The following is a 20000-nucleotide window of genomic DNA, read 5'->3' as shown; positions in this document are numbered from 1 at the left end:
CTATACTATTAGTTATAGCCAAAAAAAACCTTGCTCCAATGAACAAGGGCAGAGCAATATTAAAAATGATCCCCAAAAAAAGAAAACTGTCGTTTCAGTTAAAAATGAAGAAGAAACTAAGGGGGTGTTTACATGAGAAAACTCTCACCGGGGTGACATCTTGATACCGAGTTTACATGATAACGAGGTGAATTCGTATCGTATCTGCCTGAAGGGACACCACATATCGATAAAACACAAGCGTGAATCCAAATTGCAAATATGGCGTCTATCGGGAAAAGTACGCATGTGCTACCCGTTCCAGCCCACCGGGAGGCCGATTTCACATCAGAACGAGTGGTAGTTCTTTGTTTACATGATACCGTTGCGAGATTTCGCGCCGCAACGAAATTTTCGCTCCGGTGAAGCAACCGGAGTGAGCTCGCGCCGGTGTGAGTCGCCCCAGCATGACTTTTTTCGGTGATATCATGTAAACAAATACAGAGCTAAGAGGGAACAGGAGCGAACTCACGCTGGTGCTAAAGCTAAGTAGCCCCGGTATCATGTAAACACCCCCTTAGGCAACAGTCCAGATTTCTTTGCGAGAAGGTTAAAATCTAGGAAATAAAAGTGTTGCTTGCTCTCTTAATTACATTTTTCTTTCTAAAGTCAAAAAATCAAATCTTTCCTTTCCTTTGGATGCTATAAGATTGGCAAAAGACGAATGCTCACTCCAAACTTTAGGTTTCCTTCACGGTTTTTTCTAGGTTTTCCAGGCAATGAAATTCCTTATGTTGTCATAGAAAAGTAGTTTAGATTTATATAGTTCTCGTATAGTAGTTGAGATTGTTGTTCCGAAAGACTCAGTACTATCCGACAGTTCAATGATAATAATAATAATTTTATTCAAAATGTAGTCGCTAAAAGTATACACCTTATTCCAAAATGGCCGCCATTTAAATATTCTTTTGTTTTTATTCAAATTAGCCCTTGATGCCTCGTTCTTAAGCTTAAAATTCAAAAGAACATTTTATCTTGAACGAGGCAACAAGGGCCAATTTGTATGCGCATAAATCAGCGGCCATTTTGGAATAAGGTGTATTGCGTTTATAATTTTTGAGAATCGAAAAGCTAGACAGAAAGTAACATTGTTTGGTTTCACGAGGGCTGAGGGAATACAAATGTTATTGTAAATGTAATAAAAATATAGCATACAAATAAAGAAGAAAATTAGAAATTCAATAATTAAAACATGGTAATGTATAGTTTGAAAATTCTGTCAGTTGTTTGTATAAAACAGCAACTGGCTGCTTCACTAGTTTCAATATCTAGGTCAATGTTAAAAATGTCACATGCAGTTCTTCTAGATCTCACCACTCTCGTGTCTCTCAAGCATTTATGCAAACCCGAGACGAAGTCGAGGGTTTGCATAACTGTAATTCTCCCAACTCCTCCGAGTGTTTAGATGAGGCTATGGAAACTCGGAAAAATGTCCTCTATTGCTTTATAAAATATTTCTCAAAGACAATTCAATAAATGAAGATTGAACTTCTAGATTGAAACAGATTTTTTTGATACACGCTCATATTTCCTACCAGCCAATCAAAACGCGCATCTAACAACACAACCAATCAAAATTCCTGTGATGTCACATGTTTCCATACTCTCATCTAAACACAGCTATTGACCAACGAGAGTGCGCGTACTATCCTAATTATTTTATAAAGTAGTATATCTAATGGGGCTGGAAGTGTCTATGTGATTCGGCATTTGGGTGGCAAACTTTAACACCAAAGAATGCGGATCGATGATTCTCCCAAAACCCACGTGCGTGTACATATCTAATCATGCGTCTAGTGCTGTTTTGGACCCTCTAGAAAGTTTTTATAATCCGGAAATGTTCTGTAAAACGGGCTCGGTTTCAACATCGGTGCATACCATGTTCAGTAAGTCAGCTTCCAGATCGCGTAACCCATTATGGCGCTGAGTTATGATTCCCCTGCATTTGCAGTTCATGTCTACCGAAAAGACCTCCCCACAAATACACGTAGATGGAATATCATCAACTATTAAATTCTCAACCTCGGTAATGCGTAATGCATTTCTCGTGTTCTGATTGGTTTACTCAGTTATCAGCTCATTTTCCGTAGTTTGACCTTATATGGCAAATGATTGCGCTAAGCGTTGCTGAGTTAAAATTGTTTTCGCCGGAAAGCGAAATTTCTCTCTGAATAAAGCAAAAAAAAAAGGTTTTGTGGAAAGTTTGGAACAATTCCGACGTTTAGAAGTAAGCGAAAAGGTAACAAATGTTTTTGTGATGAGGTATGGCCAGGATGTCCCTATTGCATCCATTCATTGATCGATCCATCCACCCATCTATCCATCCGTCCTTCCCTCCCTCCCTCAGGCTAAAAAAGAACAATTAGCATCGGTTTTGCTTTTTTCCAAGATGCAGGGATGACGACAAGGACAAATAGATGGACGTAAGATGATGAGCAACTCAATCATAATAAGCACCAAATACTATGAATTAGGATTTAATGAAGAACTGAGTTTCAAGTTAATTTTTTACTACTGTAGCTCAAAACATAGTGTCACATGGAATGGGTGAGCCCAGGCAACAGCGTAGTTTGGACTTTATTTTGCCAGGCCGGAAAGAAAGAAATATGAAAGATGGTTTTATTGTCATCAACTTCCAGGGCATTTCACGTTTAAGCCTTGGAAATGAAATATTAATGTTAACAAATCCGCGCAACAAGTAAGTTCATTTTGAAAATTTCTTTAATTGGCGACAAGGCGATTCTTCATTAATGAAATCCTCATCTCACTCATTCTACGTTAACCCACTTACAACTCAAACCATTGAGAAAATATCGAATTTTTCCGCGTTTTGAATAAATTAGCGGAAAAATATGCTTTTTTGGTTATCAGTTATCAAGGGATTTGGTAAGCATATTTAATGGAGTGTCGAATGAAATTGTTCCTCTTGGTGTTTCTCCCTGGAGGCTCTCAATCGTCCTTGGGAAATTTTTTCTTGGGTCATGCACCGCTATTCGCTCCAGTCCCTTACAGAGCGAGTATAAATAAGAGCCCCCGGATACCATCGGGGCCCATTTCGCTAAAGACGCCTAGACGTGTAGACCAACTATGGCAGATGAACCTCAAGCGCCTTTGGACGCCGGCGTCAGGCCGGCTCAAGCGGTTATCCAGAACCAGAACCAGAACCAGAACATGCAACTTCAGCGACCCGATGTTGACCAACCACAAGTACAGCCAGCTCAGAATATTGCTGCTGCACCCGCTTGGCAGGTATAATCTCGCGTTCTTTTACCTTATGTCCTCCTGCACGGTTTCTCGCCTTGTCTCCCATATTTCTCGCTCCTATGGCGGGTTTTTTCCCTTCCCTACCCCCAAGAATTGTGCGCGTGTGTTCATGCAAGGTTATTTTGCTGTTCAGTGGGTTATAGTAAGTGATGTAGCCCGTAATTTTGGTTTGGCGGCGTGCTTGAACCTTCCCTCTCCCTTCCTTGCCCCTAGAAGTTGTGCACGTGAGCTTATGAAACGTTATATTGCTTGAGGAGTTTTGTTGTACGTGCTGTGCCCTTGAAATTTCGGTTTTACGGTGTGCTTGATCCTTCCCCTTCCCTTCCTTGCCCCTAGGATGTGTGCACGTGAATTTTTTTGCAGTTTATATGGCTTGAGGAATTTGTTGTGCGTGCTGTGCCCCGTAAATTTCGGTTTTACGTCGTGCTTGAACCTTCCCTCTCCCTCCCCCTCCCTAGGAATTGTACACGAGACCTCATGCAGTTTATCTTGCTTGAGGAGTTTGTTTTCCCCTGTAAATTTCGGTTTTATGGCGTGCTTGAACCTTCCCTTCCCTGCTTTTATTTGTGCACGTGAGTTCATGTTATTTCATATTGCTTGTGGAGTTTGCTGTACGCTCTACGTCCCGTAAATTTTCGCTTTTGGCGTGTTTTGATCTTGATTTCCGTCAGTATTTGTGCACGCGTGTTTGTGAGGTTTCATTTTGCTATTTGGAATTTACCGTTCGTGCTCAGTTCCGCAGCGTAATTTTCAGTTTGCGTCGAGCCTTTATACTTTTTTCCCCCAAAACTGAATGTAATTTTGTACTACTTGTGACGTATATTTACGCGCTGTACCCTGAAAACTCCAGTTTTAAGATTCGTTTTCCTCAACAGTTGTGCTTGTGTTTATGCACTTTCATGTTGCTAATTGGAGTTGATTGAATGTGCTGTGTCATGCAAATTTCGGTTTTACGAATGGTTTCAGGATGATTATTCTACTGTTGTTACGGTTAGGTGCATTCTATTGCAGGTATGTTACTGTCCTTATTTACAAATTCATTTTGGACAGCCGTCGTATAACGTGCGTCCTACCCTGTATCCTCTCCTTGTCATATTGCGAGTTTAGGCGCGTGCTCGTTATATTGTGTGTCTGCACTGTCAGATTCACCCTTTCTCACGCGGATTTCTTGCGTGTGCATGGATGGAATAAGTTTGTCTTAGTAAGTTATGTTGCGCTAATGTGTTTTCTTATTCCCTACGCTTATGGGATTAAATTTTTTCATTATTTGCTTGTCCTGGTCAGCTCCTTTTCAGCTATTTTCCGTTAAAGGCGAGGCATGGTGTATGTTTTTCATTAATTATCGCTTATTTCTAAATTTTCCCGATGGCTGTCTGAAAGGGTGTCTAATGCCCTAGACGCTGAGGCTGCCATCCCCTGGGTGGGTTTCTATGCTACTTTTCAGTTTTTTTTTCTGTCTGCAATTTTAATTGTTGTCATGCCACCCAAGGGTTGGCAGCCAGTCCCACGGTGTGTCTCATCTGCTTCCGTTGTTTGTAGGCTGACCCTGTCGCGAGTTTAGCCGCCAGGATTAAGTCCTTAGAAGATGCGACTACGGCTGTGGATGTCCCTTCCCTTTTGACCAAAATAACACAGTATGGGTTTAGAAGAGAAGAGGACTTCGAAAAGTACGAGGCTCTCAGATTGGCGGAACAGCTGGCCTCTGTGGCAAAGGTTTCGAGTCACGAGAAAGCCTCGACTTACGACGGGAACACGTCGGTTGGCGTCAAACGTCTACGGCGAGTCATTACATGAAAGTAGCACAGGTTCTTCAGCCAGGAGTCCCATCGGAGCTTCTTTCTCGTTCAAATGTCGACACTGACTTGCGCAGTGAATCCTACATTGAACTTAACAGACTCTCGCGATTTACCAAGGCTTTTCCCGGGGGTTCCAATTCTCAGTTTTGGCGTTAGGTTCTACAGTTAAGTATTGCGATGTATAGTTTCGTAGAGTTGTGTTGGGAATGTGATTAAATAAACTTACACGTCGGGACGTGGTAGGCTGGCCATCTCTTATTTAGTGAGCGTGAAAGGGACTGTCGCGAAAAGTATACTATTCGCGCAAGTTCCTTACAAAGCGAGTATAAATAAGAGCCCCCGGATACCATCGGGGCCCATTTCGCTAAAGACGCTCTGAGCGAGCGGGCCAATCTTTAGGCATACAGTGTGGTGCGGGTTTCCTTTTGACGCTTGCCATCAAACCCTGCAGCGCTTGTTCTCCCTCCCACCCTCACCCGGGTGATAAAGTGTCACTTCCGATTTTACAAGCGTGGTAGGCTGGCCATCTCTCATTTAGCGAGCGTGAAAGGGACTGTCACGAAAAGTATACTAGCAGTGCTCATTTTGTGCCCAAATTATGCTCAAATTAAGCTAGCTCGTTTTTCCAAATTAAGCCACTTTTTCTTAAAAGTATTTCGTTTTGCAAAATGAGGGAAACAAGTCCAAAAAATGTATCACGATACTATAGCAAAACTTTTTTGGTGTCACAAGCTCCTCTTCTATTGTATTTGACTTTCTTTGTCTTAGGCAACGGTCTCTGGCTATGTTTGCTGGTTCTGGTATTGTCTCTAGCTGCAAGTTATCGGACGTCTTGCAAACTTGCAAATAGGATGTACTGGGACCAAAACCATCGAGCAACTTTCGGTTCCCGTCATCTCGTGCCAGACTGCCAGCTTCCTAGGGAGGCCCTAATTGGGAGCACTAACAAAATTAACTCAAATCAAATCAAATATTGGTTTTTGTGGAGAGGGGAAAACCGGAGTACCCGGAGAAAAACCTCTCTGAGCAGAGTAGAGAACCAACAAACTCAACCCACATATGACGCCGAGTCTGGGAATCGAACCCGGGCCAAATTGGTGGGAGAGATAGTAACAAAATTCAAACGTTTATATTCCTCAAACTCTGATAAACCGTTCTTGCAAGCGTTGCTATTGACGGATTGCAATTTGAGCAAATAATGTGCTTGGTCCGAAATAAACTAATCAAATTAAATGTTGCAATGCCCATGACAACTTTTTCGCGCGTTTTTTGACATTTACCTAGGTTGTGTGACAGTGTACTTTGTTTTTGCTTAAGATACGCATTATGACGTCATCAGAAATGACATCACAAGTGTTTTGACGTCTTCTGTCATCCCATCCCTATCAATTTTCAATATTTGAAGAGTTTGGGGGTTGACAGCCTTGAGTATAGCAGATGTTCACTCCTAGTCATGGGCTCCTGCTCCTTATTTCAGGTAAGATAACGCTGGATCAACATGTGATTCACAGGCGGACAAGGGCAATTAATGTAAAGAGTCAGTTAAGTAGATTAAGTAAAGGCTCAATAGTTGAGCTAGAGCTATGTAGTATTGCAGTTAACTCCATAAACTAAAACAATACTATATATATATATATATATTTCACGTATTGTTTTACTTAAGGACGGTGCCTACTAATTTTTGCGCGGTTTACTGAATATGCGGGAGAAGATCTTAACAAGTGTTATTGAAATCCAAAAAGAAAATTTGGGTAGCCACGCATTTTTCGAAGATAATTAATCAACAATATTTGTAAAAAGCTTTAAAATACAAAGCAATGAATGGCGTTCTTTTCCAAATTTAAGCTTAATTCTCTTTGGATATCAAGAGCACTTGCTAAGTTCTGCTTTCTTTGTATAGTTTTCAACCGCGCAAAAATATCCCTGTATTAAGAAGCACCACCCATAGGAAATCCGAGCATCTTGAGATGCGCAGAACGTATGCGCAATAACGATAGTAGTAGTTTTCTACACCTTTTGTGTTACAATTTTGTGTCAATAACGCAGCATCAATCTTAGCTTTTACCAGGTAATTTTTAACGTGTACTGAAGAAGCCCGAAGGGCGAAACGTTTACACAGTATTAAACAAGACCTGTGAGAAGTTCGTTGGAGACTTAACTTTTTCTTTCTCTGTATATTTAACAATTATTCCATGAGCGCGCTTTGGATATGAGATGGTAAATACTGAGCTATAACCAGTCTCATATCCAACAAGCGCGAATGGAATAATTGTTAAATATACTGAGGCTCATCACAAAAAACAGGTTATAAAACGTCGAAATTGATCCAAACGTTCCACAAAAAAGTTTCTTTTCTTTTTTGGCTTTATTCAAAAAGAAATTTCGCTTTCCGGCGAAACATTTTTTAGTTTAGCAACGCTTAGCGCAATCATTTACCATATAAGGTCAAACTAAGGTATATGAGAGATCGAGTGAACCAATCAGAGCACGCGAAATGCATTATCCGAGGTTGAGAATTTAATAAATAAATATATAACTCGCACAATGGAGAATGCGCTTCCGTTTTCAACACTTTATTCAAGACCCGACGACATTTGCCTTCCTCAGGGACCTTAACATGCAATTGTTACAAAGTATTAATTGGTTAATAGTGTGACAAAATACAATGCGTGTTGCTTATATATATATATTTATTTCAATATGGGTCAGTGAAATATGTTTTAAATATGGTCTCTTTTATGGATGAACAAAGACTGAGCCTTGCCCACATTGGTCTCCTTTAGGAGTTTAATTCGAAATTTCCGATGTGTATCCCCGCCCCTTTCATAGTATTTCAAAATAATCGAACAATGCAAATAGTAAATTCATTGGCTCAATGTAACCCATAATATCCAAGTTATTTGAAAAATATGATTATGTTCTCCATTTTTAATAAAGTTCAATCCGAGTCTGACAATTGTAGCTTTGGCATAATTCAAACCTCTAATCTATGCTGACATGCCATTCTATTTGACTGGTCCTTTTGAATAAAACAATCAAATGTCCATTGATATGTCAACCTTATCCAATTTAATGATGACGCATGATAAAAACCTCTGATTGGCTTATAGTAATCAAAGTCCATTTAAAGTGCACTTGGTTGATATTTCAAAGTAATCCAAGCAACAGTTTGTTTTCATTCCAAGCTAACCTTTGCAAGTGCTGGACAAAAAGGGGCAAATTTCCTCAACACTGTAGCCAAAAAAAAGGCCTCAATCTGTATTAAATCATATCCCCAAGAAAAAAATTCATAAAAATTGGCCATTGATTGGAGGAGAAATCTAGCTAATTGCCTCGTGATTTAAGGCCGTTTTAATAATATTCATATGAGCAAAGAGTTTGCCAAGTTGCATCTCTAAAGCACATGTAAGCTAGTGTTCCAAAGCATCCCACATGTTTTTAGTTTGCAATTTGGATCTGGCACTGTCACTGTAATCTAGCAGATCTGCATTCCAGATGGCAACACCATTCAGACCTTGACTTACAGCAAACTCGTACTTTGGTTTCAAGCTGTTCACATCATCAAACCAGAGCTGGTGCATGCCACCAACAGTGTCTTCATAATCAAAATAGTATGAAACAGTATCTTGGTCAAATTGTGGCTTGAACAAGGCTCTGCTAATGACTAAGTCCTGTATTTCACCATACTCAGCCTGTCTACCAGCAGCATCACTGCAATTCACACCCCGAAAGGGAACTTTCTTGATGTAGCAGACGTTGTTTATGAAGCTAACACATGGGTAATCGTAGCCATACCATGGCAGGCCGAGAACCAGTTTTTCTGGTTTGATTCCCAGAGCTAAGTACTCTCCCACAGCTGAAAAACAAGATTATGACATTGAGTAGTGGCCACATTTAATTTCTCTACCTGAAAGACCCAAAGTAAAGGATCGGGCTCAGACTCTTCATTTTACACTATTGCTTCTTTTGGAAATGATTTTCCCTCATATGCACAAGACTGATACACAATCAATTTCCTTTGAAGCTTAAGGTCTACAGCTGTATCAATTTGGATTCTCATTTAAGACCTTCAGCTTCAAAGGCAATAACAATGACCCATAAACCACAAAAGATTCCGTTCCATCCCTGGAGAAAAATGTCAATTTTTAATCTATATGTGACTGGAAATGAGGTGAGTGTACGCAATAGTAACATGCAATCCTCAGCTGGCTGCTTTCATCAAATTTGGGAAGTATTGCTCATAAAAAAATTCCAGTTACAGAACTACTATTACAGAAACTTCTCAAGCATCCCTTCACCCTTTTTCAAATTAAGAGAGTAGTGTTAGATATACACATTGATTCCACTGGTAAGCAAAGATAAAGAAAACTGGACTGTGGACTGACTAAGAAACTAAGTCAAAGTACTTAAGAGACGATAAGTTAACATTAAATTATAAAAAAAAATTGTGGAGGTCTGCTGCAAAAATGCTGCTGTAGGGGGGAGGGAGATGTCATGGAAATCGTTCCAAATATGCAGGGAAAAGATAGTCTTTGGCTGGAGCCAAACTGGCCATTCTGGATAGGTACACATGTGTGTGTGTGTTTGTGCGGAAAGGGGTGGGGGGGGGGGGGGGGGAGGGGGGACTAAGAGTCTGCTTTTCTTTTGGTCAGCACCATGAACACAGATTCTGGCCACAACCAAAGCAGCGAGGAAGTCAGTTAACCACAGACTTCCGGCCATTCTGTACATTCTCAGAAATTTGAAACAATAACGGTCATCACTGATTACAACATTATAGACTGCACGCATTTTTGGCTGTGGCCAGAGTCTGTGATCTTGGTGCTGACCAAAAGAAAAGTAGACACTGGGGATAAGAATGGGACTTGAGTGTAGTATGTTCACTGTTTTTTCTCTTAAAAACTATTGCGAAAACTAGGCAGTTACCATATCTCGTTTGATTGATAGGTGAATTTGCCTTTGCTATGCACTCTCCTGTTTTAATCTGACTCTGTTCATCATATGCCATAACAACGAGAAAATCCACTACTTTGGAAAGAGCCAGTGCATCATAACAGCGACCATCAATACAATCTGGGGACCATGCAACATCAAAAGACACCTGAAAAAAGAAACAAAAAGGTTTAAAAGTGTTAAGGGAAAAATGTACAATCATGAAAAAGTAATTTCAGTGGACTAAATGCTTACTTTGATTTACAGCAGGTGCTCAAGTATTTTGCACAAATTGTGAAGTTAAAGAACTATGCGATTATTTTGCAATAATTGCAACAGAATTATTTCAATATGATAGGTTAGCTTGGTGATTCTGTTACCTGTGCATTTTTTATAACTGAATGAAAAGCTGTAGCTGTCTCATTAACCAGTTTTGTTAACAATGTAACCTCTCTTGATCTCTTGGGTATTGGTGACTCAATATCAATATTGACACCATCTGCATGCCTGGCAAGAGCCTCTTTAGTCAGGTTTTTGATCCACTTGGTTCTTATTTCTTTGCTGCTAAGTTTTTCCGTTGGGAAGTTTGCTGCCAAGACAACTCGCACACCCTGTTAAAATACAATTAACCCATTGACTCCTGGTAGTGAAACTTAACAGATTTTACTCTGTCTTACGCCACACGATTCTACTTGTCAATGGGGACAGTCCAGGGCAGCTCAGATATCAATTGGTTAGTGATAATTAAAAACAAACCACTGAAGACTTTTGGCCATTTTTAAGGAAATCATATCTATACAATATATTATACTCTCGTGGTAAAAAGTATCCTGTTAACCTTTAAGGCCTCGCATGGTTTGGCTCCTAGTTATATCACAAATATTCTCTCCAGGTTCACAAACCCTCAATCTCACCTTTGTACATTCGTGATCTACTTATACCTTACATGTAATTGCCATCTCATCAGCTACGTTCATCATCAAAGAATCTTCTTTATATTCCATGTTTTAACTTGAGATCATATGGTGCATGCAAGATCTTTCTCTGTGGCAGCCCCCACACTCTGGAATACTCTACCGTTTGACGTTAAGAACAGTTCCTCAGTGTCTCTTTTTAAAAACAAACTTAAAACTTCCCTTTTTAAAAAAGCATTTTTATAAGTTTTCGCCATTTTTATTTAGCCATATATTGTATTGCTCTTGTTATGCACTTTTGAACTTTAAGGATTCTAGCGCTACAAAAATATTTTATTATTATTATTATTATTATTATTATTATAATTGTTATTATTATTATTATTATTATTAAGGTTATTCCTAGTATTGCACTGAAAGGAAAGGAAAGGAACTTTATTTAAGTGTCCAGTCGTTCTAGCGCTGGAGCGCTAATTGGGGACACTGTAAACTGAAATGAAGAATGAAAGTAAATCAAGTTAAATGTTGGTTTTTGAGGAGAGGGGAAACCAGAGTGCTCGGAGAAAACCTCTCGGTGCAGAGTAGAGAACCAACAAACTCAACCCACATATGACGCCGAGTCCGGGAATCGAACCCGGGCCACATTGGTGGGACGCGAGTGCTCTCACCACTGCGCCATCCGCTGCACCCCACATCCTGTTCTGCGCATAACAGCGAAGGCGATGTTCGTATATTCAGGCATGGCTAAGAGGCTTTAAGGTCAAGTTTGACGGCTCATTTCCGTTTTCTTTGTCTCACAAGTCTCAACGGATATTTCTAAACAAAACAATGTTTAAATTTAACCGTAAAGACTCCTAGCCATGTGTGAATATTGATATATCGAACGTGGCCAATTTAAACATTTCAAAATAGCAAACTTTTGTGCAGAAAAGCTCGCTAGAAAGAAGGATGGCCGTTTTCAGAGCACAGCAGTAAAGAGCAAAACGGGAAACTATTTAAACTCTCGCAAAAAGAAGAGTTGAGTGATAGCCTTGATGATACTTAAGTGTCATTTCAGTCCGAGAGTGAAAGTGAAACAGAACTATAGGGGAGACGTGTTGTCAAGAGGACGAGCTTGGCTTGCTTTCTGTTTTCTCCTAAACGAGGTTGGTGACCTATCTTTTTTTTGGTATAATTTTATTCTCTTACTTCTCCTCTTTGTGCTGTAAAAAAAAATTAAAACATTTACGTCAGAGAAAAAAGTTACAGGGAAAAAAGGATTCGTAGCCATCACTCATGGGCACAAAATTGTCTACTCAAGATCACGTGCTCGAGGAATATTTATACTCAGTGCCTTTTGAAGAGGTGTGCACGTGCCAGTGCCATAAAACAAAAATTAAATTATTCCTTTTGAACAATACAACTGCTTTGTTATTTCAAGAATTACGTCAAAGCTGTGCTTCCTGTTCCTTCAAAAACATAGCATGAAGCGATGGAGCAAACTTTTCTTTGATAGATGAGGTTGCAATGATTAAATGAGTAACTTGAGCAGGTTATATATGGCAAATAAGCTTGGTGACCTATTTTTTTAACTTCACATTTCGAGTCACCTAATGTAGGGAACAATTGAGAAAAGTGTAAAGAAAATCTTACGACAATTTCAATTACTAAGGAATCACCTTAATGTGCGGTCTGTGAGGTCTGTTAACCTGAAGGTCATATAAATTAAAGTCAAATGGATATCACTCCTTTGCAGTAGCTGCACCACATCTATGGAATGCACTTCCACAGAACATCAGGTTGTGTGATTGCTTACAAACTCTAAAGTCAAAGCTAAAAACATATTTATTTACTTAGTTTGTAGATCTGTTATTAATATTTTGAAACTACATTCTTATAGATCTCTTTCTAATTTATTTTTTACAATGACAGTGAGTGCAAAATTCTCGCACGCTCATTGACTAATTTTTATTGTCAATAAGCAGACAGACACATGAATTTATAATTTATGTGATAATTAACAATTATTCGCCAAAGGCGAAGTGATTATCAGTGAATAGGTATTCACCGAGACGAAGTCGAGGTGAATATTCACCTATAATCACTGAGCCTGAGGCGAATAATTGTTTTAGTATAAATACACAGGGGATTATTTCAAAAAAGTGAAAAAAGAAACCTTTCAACGGGAAATCATCTTCAACTTACAGCACTTGGCAAAACGACTACTGGCAGCCATTTTGTCCGGCGAGGTGATTATCGGTTGATAATCCAAGGTAGCGAGCCAATGAGAGCGTGCAATTTTGTATAATCACCTGTGTATTTATACTAATGATGCAATATTGCTCGCGTCAGATTGAAGTTTCTCGCATTTTTGTCTCGCATTCTTCTCATGTTTTGACTTGATTTTGACCCCTCTGCCTTTTTGTTATTGTAAAAAACAAATTGATGTCAGTTTTTCATGCATCTGTCCTGTTACTGACAATAAATTTCATCATAACATTGTCAAAGTAGCTGTGGATCGCCAAGTGGATTTGCAGACACTTTGACAATGTTATGACAAAAACAATTTGTTAAGTAGTTGACACTTAGAACCAGTCTGTATAGGCACTATATAAATGTATAAATTATTATTATTATCATCATTATTATTATTATTATTATTATTATTATTATTTAACTGAAATCAGCATTAAAATATCAGGAGTTAAAAACTCAGCATTAAAAATCAGGATCAGGAGTGAGTTAGAACCATCCAAATAGCAGTGTGGCTAATCAATTCTCTATTTTTTAATTCCCCATAAAACACTTTTTGCCCCCTTCCCCGCCAATTTTGGATAATCTCCTTTTTTTAAATGCTCTTGGAAATATGGAGTGTCCCCATGAGCATTTGAAAACAATAGTTTGTGCAAGATTTTTCTTTTGGGGTGGGGGGGGGGGGAAGTGTATCATGGACTATTCAAAAATAGAAAATGGATGATTCCACTCGCATACAACTTAAACATAACATAAATGTAGGCACAAAAGTAATTCTGTGAAGATTAAAAAGTACTTCACATTCTAAGCTCGATAATAAATATGTGTTATTTGCCAGCTGGGAGGTCCATATAGCAAAAAACTGTGACTGAAGTCTTGAAAATGCTGCCTGAGGCCTCAGGCCAAGGGCAGCTTTTTCAATACTGAGGTCACAGTTTTTCGCCATACGGACCAACCCTTAGCTGATAAATAACTTATTTACTTTTTTCCTCTCTCCTTTCCTTCCTCTCTGAAATAACTCACACCACTCTTGATAGCGAATGTAGTCTTAAAGCGACTTACAAACTGAATGCTTCGAGAGAAATATTCTTGTTTGAATGCTATTTCCAAACCTCTTGTCTAATAAAAAGTAACTTTTGTATATAAACAGATTCAGTGTCAAAAAGAATGCAAATTTAAGGTCATCACCCAAGCTCACGCAACCAAAGCTAGGATTCTGCCCGCTGTGAGCGGGCAGGATGAGAAAATTCCACCCGCTCCCGGAACCAGTCAGATTGCAGGATTTGTTGAATTCTGCCCACTCAGGCACTGAGAAAAAACAATTAATTATTATCAACTAGCTTCTTTTAAAGAGTAGGGCTGTCATTTAATAGGGGCTGTAACCCGTAACATCTGTTACGGCTGAGCCCAGTCAATGTTACGGGTGATGGTTGCTGCAGAATTAATATTCATGGGGCAAAACAAAATTGAAATTTTTTGATAAACATTTACGTTCTAAAGAAAATATAATTACTGCCTCATGTTGTCTGTGTTCCTGATTCTAAGACATGTTTTTGGTCAAAATCCAAACATTTTCTGTAAAGACCTTTGGAGAACACCCCTCATTATCAATGCCCTGTACTTGATATAAATGGGATTCCGCGGATCATTTTTCACGGTTCTGTGCATGACCATTTCCACATGGTTAGTAAATATCTTTATTCATTGTGAAGTTAATTTTTTGGTCTGTTTTGTTTTCATCACTTCTTGATTGATTGCACCTCAGAGGGGCTGGAAAATGCATAATTTTCTGAGGGTCTGAGTTCAAGTATGCCTCCTCTTCTAAGCGACTAAGTGGGAAGTTTTTGTTATGAAAAATAGTTTTCATTCATATGCAAAGTAGAACTAATTACCATTACAAAAACTTCGCACTTAGACTCGCTTTGAAGAGGAGGCAGACTTGAACTCGGAAATGGCCTATTTGAAGAATTTTCTGTGGGAGCATGCCCCCAGACTCCCCTAGGGGCTCAGGCCCTTCGGCCCTTCCTTTACATGGCCTTTGGCCATGTATTTACATGTTACGGGTGGAATCTTGAGTGTTACACCTGCTTCAAAACTTAATGACTACCCTAAAAGAGTAATATAAATTCTGGATTAAATTGCTACTCCTAGCTTAAAATTTCAGCGTGTAAATGCAGCTTATTACATATGCAAAGTTTACACAAGTTCGAAAGTCTGTAAGCCCAAAACTCCTGTGCTGCAGATATATTAATTCAGCCACATATTCACATATTGCAGTCTTAAACTTGCGAGTCTGTGACGTCATTTTCTCCTCGAACCAGCTCTCTCAAGATTTCTAGGTTAGTATTGGCAAACCATTAACCCATTCACTCCTCAGGAATCCCAGAGTGCCCCAGTTGACGAGTAAAATTGTCTCGCGTTAGACAGCAAAAACTGTTAAACCTCAATCCCAGGGGTCAATGGATTAAATAAGAAAATTCCAGTAAACATAAACAGCTGTCTTTATGAAATTGGGTCACTTAGTGTTCAGTTAACATAGTTTTAAAATTAAAAAAAAGAACAGTAATATTGATTTTTTGGTCATAGTAGCACTTTAAGTTCTTTAGGGTGTTATAACAGAATTTGACTTGGTAACAACACTTAGCAAAACCTCCAAAGGTGAGAGCCATTACACATTAAAGAGTATTTGACCATATTTGACCAAAGAAACTTCAAGATTGTCATCAGATTACTAGTGTTTAGAATGAGAATTACCAAAAGAATTTAAATTAAAATATTTATTAAGGTATGGAGGAAAAAGTATGTGTGACCATTGATAAACAAAAGAGAGAGTACCTACAACTTTTTGATGTCATTTAGGTTAAGTGGGTGGACTTGAGCAAAGGTACAGAATGTGCTCTGCAACATGATAATTGCAGGAAGCATTTACAGAACACAGGGCAATAATTCTTGGTTTGCACTTATGTGACAGGGGGGCCAAGTTGGATGGCAATACAATACAATTTCTTTTCCCAGAATTTGCATTATAATAAAGTTATTGTTCCTGCCATCCAACATGGCCACCATCACGTCACATGTAAACCAGCAATGTGCTTTTGTGGCTGACGGCATCCTGCTAGATAAAGATAAACACAAGAAAGATGTAAATTTGCCTCGAATGTTCCCCAGTGGGCAAGAGGGTAAAAAGAATGAGAAAGATAATAACATCAAATTCGAGATTTTCGAAAAATTGCAAACTGTCAGCTGCCACTTATTTCGAAAGTTACAACAAAATTATCGTCCTCGTACAAAGATATGCAAGTAAAAAACTCGTCTCGGTCAACGCTCACTGAAATACCTGTGAAGCGAGAAACCAGGCTGTCACAGGCCATTTAACAATATCGTTTAAGTCATTCATCAAACGATCACTAAAAGATAAGTAACAAAGGCTTAAAGCTTTTTAAGTATCACCAATAAACCATGTTAAAAAGAAAAAGCGTCCAATTACTGTCCACGAAACTTAATTATTTTGCGTAAATTCCATGCAAATGAAGTCAGAAATTGTAATCCATGGAAGCGATACGGTGACTGCGTTCGAACAAAATAACCTTTCACTTCTTAGAATGTCTCGATAAAAGCGACAGACAGAAAGGTAAACAAAATAGCTTTACGATTTATGTCCCACCTTTTTATGGGCTTCGCACATTAGTTCGTCATCCCAGGGACGAAAAAGTGCAATTGTTGTAACTTTGGCCCAGTCGTATTTTCTCCACAAGTCAGGTTTGGTGGAAAACATGAGAAATTCTTTTCCTGGTGGCCTCGCAATCGGCTCGCAAAGGGCCTCATCTTCGCACGGGCATTTTCCACTTATCAAAGGCGAGAGGTAGCTCACAACACAAAGAACCACAACCCATAACAGAGCCGCCATCGCTGTCACTAGACAAACAACCACTGTCAAAATCAAAAAGTGGAAAGTGGAGACTGGAAACGAGGAAACAACAGGTGTCATCGGTGTCATACATTATCCTTGTATCCCCCAGGAATGTTTACGACACAGGTATCCCACCTCATGACCCAAGAAAAAATGTGAGCCTTCTTAAATTTTTTTTAAATTTTTTAAATGGAAGCTAGCGAGCAGCACACAGCAACTGACCTTGTTAACTTTGTTGTTTATCCGACCGGTTTCGTCTGATTAAACAGACTTCATCAGGGATTCTAACAAGATGTCTACAGGGAACTAGTTTTATACATGAAGTTATAGTACAAAAGCACGTTCCAGTAAGGGTGTGAACAGCAAAACAGCCACAAGAAATACGCGCAGGATATAACGTAAATTCTGCGTAGAAAAGGTGTAAAGTTTAATTTTCGGGGTCACGATTTAACGTTAAATTGGTGAGCCCCAAAATTAAACTCCCTGATGAAGTCTGTTTGGTCAGACGAAACCGGTCGGATAATAAACACAGTTAACAAGATCAGTTGCTGTGTGCTTCTCACTAGTTTCCATTTAAAATATTTTAAAAAATTGTTCAGGTGTCATGGGTGTCGTGTATTATTCTTGCATTACCCCAGGAATGTTTGCCAAGGTAGTCTCATTTACAGCTGATAGCGGTGCATGACCCAAGAAAAACTTCCCAAGGAAGATTGAGAGCCTCCAGGGAGAAACACCAAGAGGAATAATTTCTTTCGACACTCCCTTAAATATGCTCACCAAATCCCTTGATAGTTAAGCATATTTTCCGCTAATTTATTCAAAACGCGGAAAAATTCGATATTTTCTCAATGGTTTGAATTGTAAGTAGGTTAAAGTAGAATGAGTGAGATTAGGATTTCATTGATGAAGAATCGCCTTGTCGCCAATTAAAGAAATTTTCGAAATGATCTTACTTGTTGCGCGGATTTGTTTACATTAATACTTCATTTCCAAGGCTTAAACGTGAAATGCCCTGGAAGTTGATGGCAATAAAACCATCTTTCTACGTTGTAGCTTGGGCTCACCCATCCCATGTGACACTATGTTTTGAGCTAGTAAAAAAGTAACTTGAAACTCAGTTCTTCATTAAATCCTAATTCATAGTATTTGGTGCTTATTATGATCGAGTTGCTCATCATCTTACGTTTTTCTATTCGTCCTTGTCGTCATCCCCGCATCTTGGAAAAAAGCAAAACCGATGCTAACTGTTCTTTTTTAGCCTGAGGGAGGGAGCGAAGGACAGATGGATAGATGGGTGTATGGATCGATCAATGAATGGATGGCACAAAACCTTTTTTTTTTTTGCTTTATTCAGAGAGAAATTTCGCTTTCCGGCGAAAACAATTTTAACTTAGCAACGCTTAGCGCAATCATTTGCTACATAAGGTCAAATTAAGGAAAATGAGCTGATAAGTGAGTAAACCAATCAGAGCACGAGAAATGCATTAACCGAGGTTGAGAATTTAATAATTGATGATATTCCATCTACGTGTATTTGTGGGGAGCTCTTTTCGGTAGACCACGCTATGAACTGCAAATGCAGGGGAATCATAACTCAGCGCCATAATGGGTTACGCGATCTGGAAGCTGACTTACTGAACATGGTATGTGCCGATGTTGAAACCGAGCCCGTTTTACAGAACATTTCCGGATCATAAAAACTTCCTAGAGAGTCCAACACAGCACTAGACGCAAGATTAGATATGTACTCGCACGTGGGTTTTGGGAGGTGTTAAAGTTTGCCACCCAAATGCCGAATCGCATAGACACTTCCAGCCCCATTAGATATACTACTTTATAAAATAATTAGAATAGTACGCGCACTCTCATTGCTCAATAGTTGTGTTTAGTTGAGAGTATGGAAACATGTGACATCACAGGAATTTTGATTGGTTGTGTTGTCAGACGCGCGTTTTGATTGGCTGGTAGGAAATATGAGCGTGTATCAAGAAAATCTGTTTCAATCTAGAAGTAAAAAAACCAGCATTTTCCTTCATTTATTGAATTGTCTTTGAGAAATATTTTATAAAAGCAATAGAGGACATTTTTCCGAGTTTCCATAGCCTCATCTAAACACTCAGAGGAGTTGGGAGAATTCTCGACAGGGGAGTTGGGAGAATTCTCGGGTTTGCATAACTGTCTCGAATTCTCCCAACTCCTCCTCGTGTTTAGACGAGGCTATGGAAACTCGGAAAACGTCCTCTATCGCTTAAATGCTTGAGAAACACGAGAGTGGTGAGATCTAGAAGAACTGCATGTGACATTTTTAACATTGACCTAGATATTGAAACTAGTGAAGGAGCCAGTTGCTGTTTTATACAAACAACTGACAGAATTTTCAAACTATACATTACCATGTTTTAATTATTGAATTTCTAATTTTCTTCTTTATTTGTATGGTATATTTTCAAGTGTAAATTTTTATTACATTTACAATAACATTTGTATTCCCCCAGCCCTCGTGAAACCAAACAATGTTACTTTCTGTCTAGTTTTTCGATTCTCAAAAATTATAAACGTAATACTTTTAGCGATTACATTTTGAATAAAATTATTATTATCATTGAACTTTCGGATAGTACTGAGTCTTTCGGAACAACAATCTCAGCTACTATACAAGAACTATATAAATCTAAACTTCTTTTCTATGACAACATAAGGAATTTCATTGCCTGGAAAATCTAGAAAAAACCGTGAAGGAAACCTAAAGTTTGGAGTGAGCATTCGTCTTTTGCCAATGTTATAGTATCCAAAGAAAGAAAAATGTAATTAAGAGAGCAAGCAACACTTTTATTTCCTAGTTTTTAACCTTCTCGCAAAGAAATCTGGACTGTTGCCTAAGGCGGTGTTTTCATGATACCGGGGCTACTTAGC

The 20000-nt window shown here is 38.9% G+C and overlaps 2 protein-coding genes across 2 annotated transcripts in view; one reads left to right on the top strand and one right to left on the bottom strand.

Annotated features, from left to right (window-relative positions):
• Positions 1–7648: 7648 nt before the first annotated feature.
• LOC138000029 (di-N-acetylchitobiase-like) lies at positions 7649–17134 on the bottom strand. Its single transcript, XM_068846151.1, has 4 exons — positions 16842–17134; positions 10412–10642; positions 10026–10200; positions 7649–8955 (listed from the first exon to the last, which is right to left on the bottom strand). The coding sequence occupies exons 1-4, from the start codon at positions 17082–17084 to the stop codon at positions 8510–8512; spliced, it is 1095 nt and encodes a 364-aa protein (XP_068702252.1). The 5' UTR covers positions 17085–17134; the 3' UTR covers positions 7649–8509.
• LOC137970774 (myosin heavy chain, clone 203-like) overlaps positions 10652–20000 on the top strand; it is a 21757-nt gene continuing 12408 nt past the window's right edge. Inside the window, exon 1 of the mRNA XM_068817340.1 lies at positions 10652–12090. The gene's annotated coding sequence lies outside the window, so the exon portion shown is untranslated. The remainder of the gene's footprint in view (positions 12091–20000) is intronic.

The sequence above is a fragment of the Montipora foliosa genome, chromosome 1 (genome assembly GCF_036669935.1).
Source record: "Montipora foliosa isolate CH-2021 chromosome 1, ASM3666993v2, whole genome shotgun sequence".
NCBI lineage: Eukaryota > Metazoa > Cnidaria > Anthozoa > Scleractinia > Acroporidae > Montipora > Montipora foliosa.
The sequence above is the reverse complement of the archived record's forward strand: the minus strand, read 5'-3'. Positions and strand labels throughout refer to the sequence as shown.

Excerpts from the sequence above, each read along its gene's own strand:
- LOC138000029 (XM_068846151.1), bottom strand. The coding sequence starts at position 17,084 with ATGGCGGCTCTGTTATGGGTTGTGGTTCTTTGTGTTGTGAGCTACCTC. Across the intron at positions 10,643-16,841 it reads TGTGCGAAGCCCATAAAAAG|GGTGTGCGAGTTGTCTTGGC; the intron begins GTGGGACATAAA and ends GTATTTTAACAG. Across the intron at positions 10,201-10,411 it reads CAGTTATAAAAAATGCACAG|GTGTCTTTTGATGTTGCATG; the intron begins GTAACAGAATCA and ends TTCTTTTTTCAG.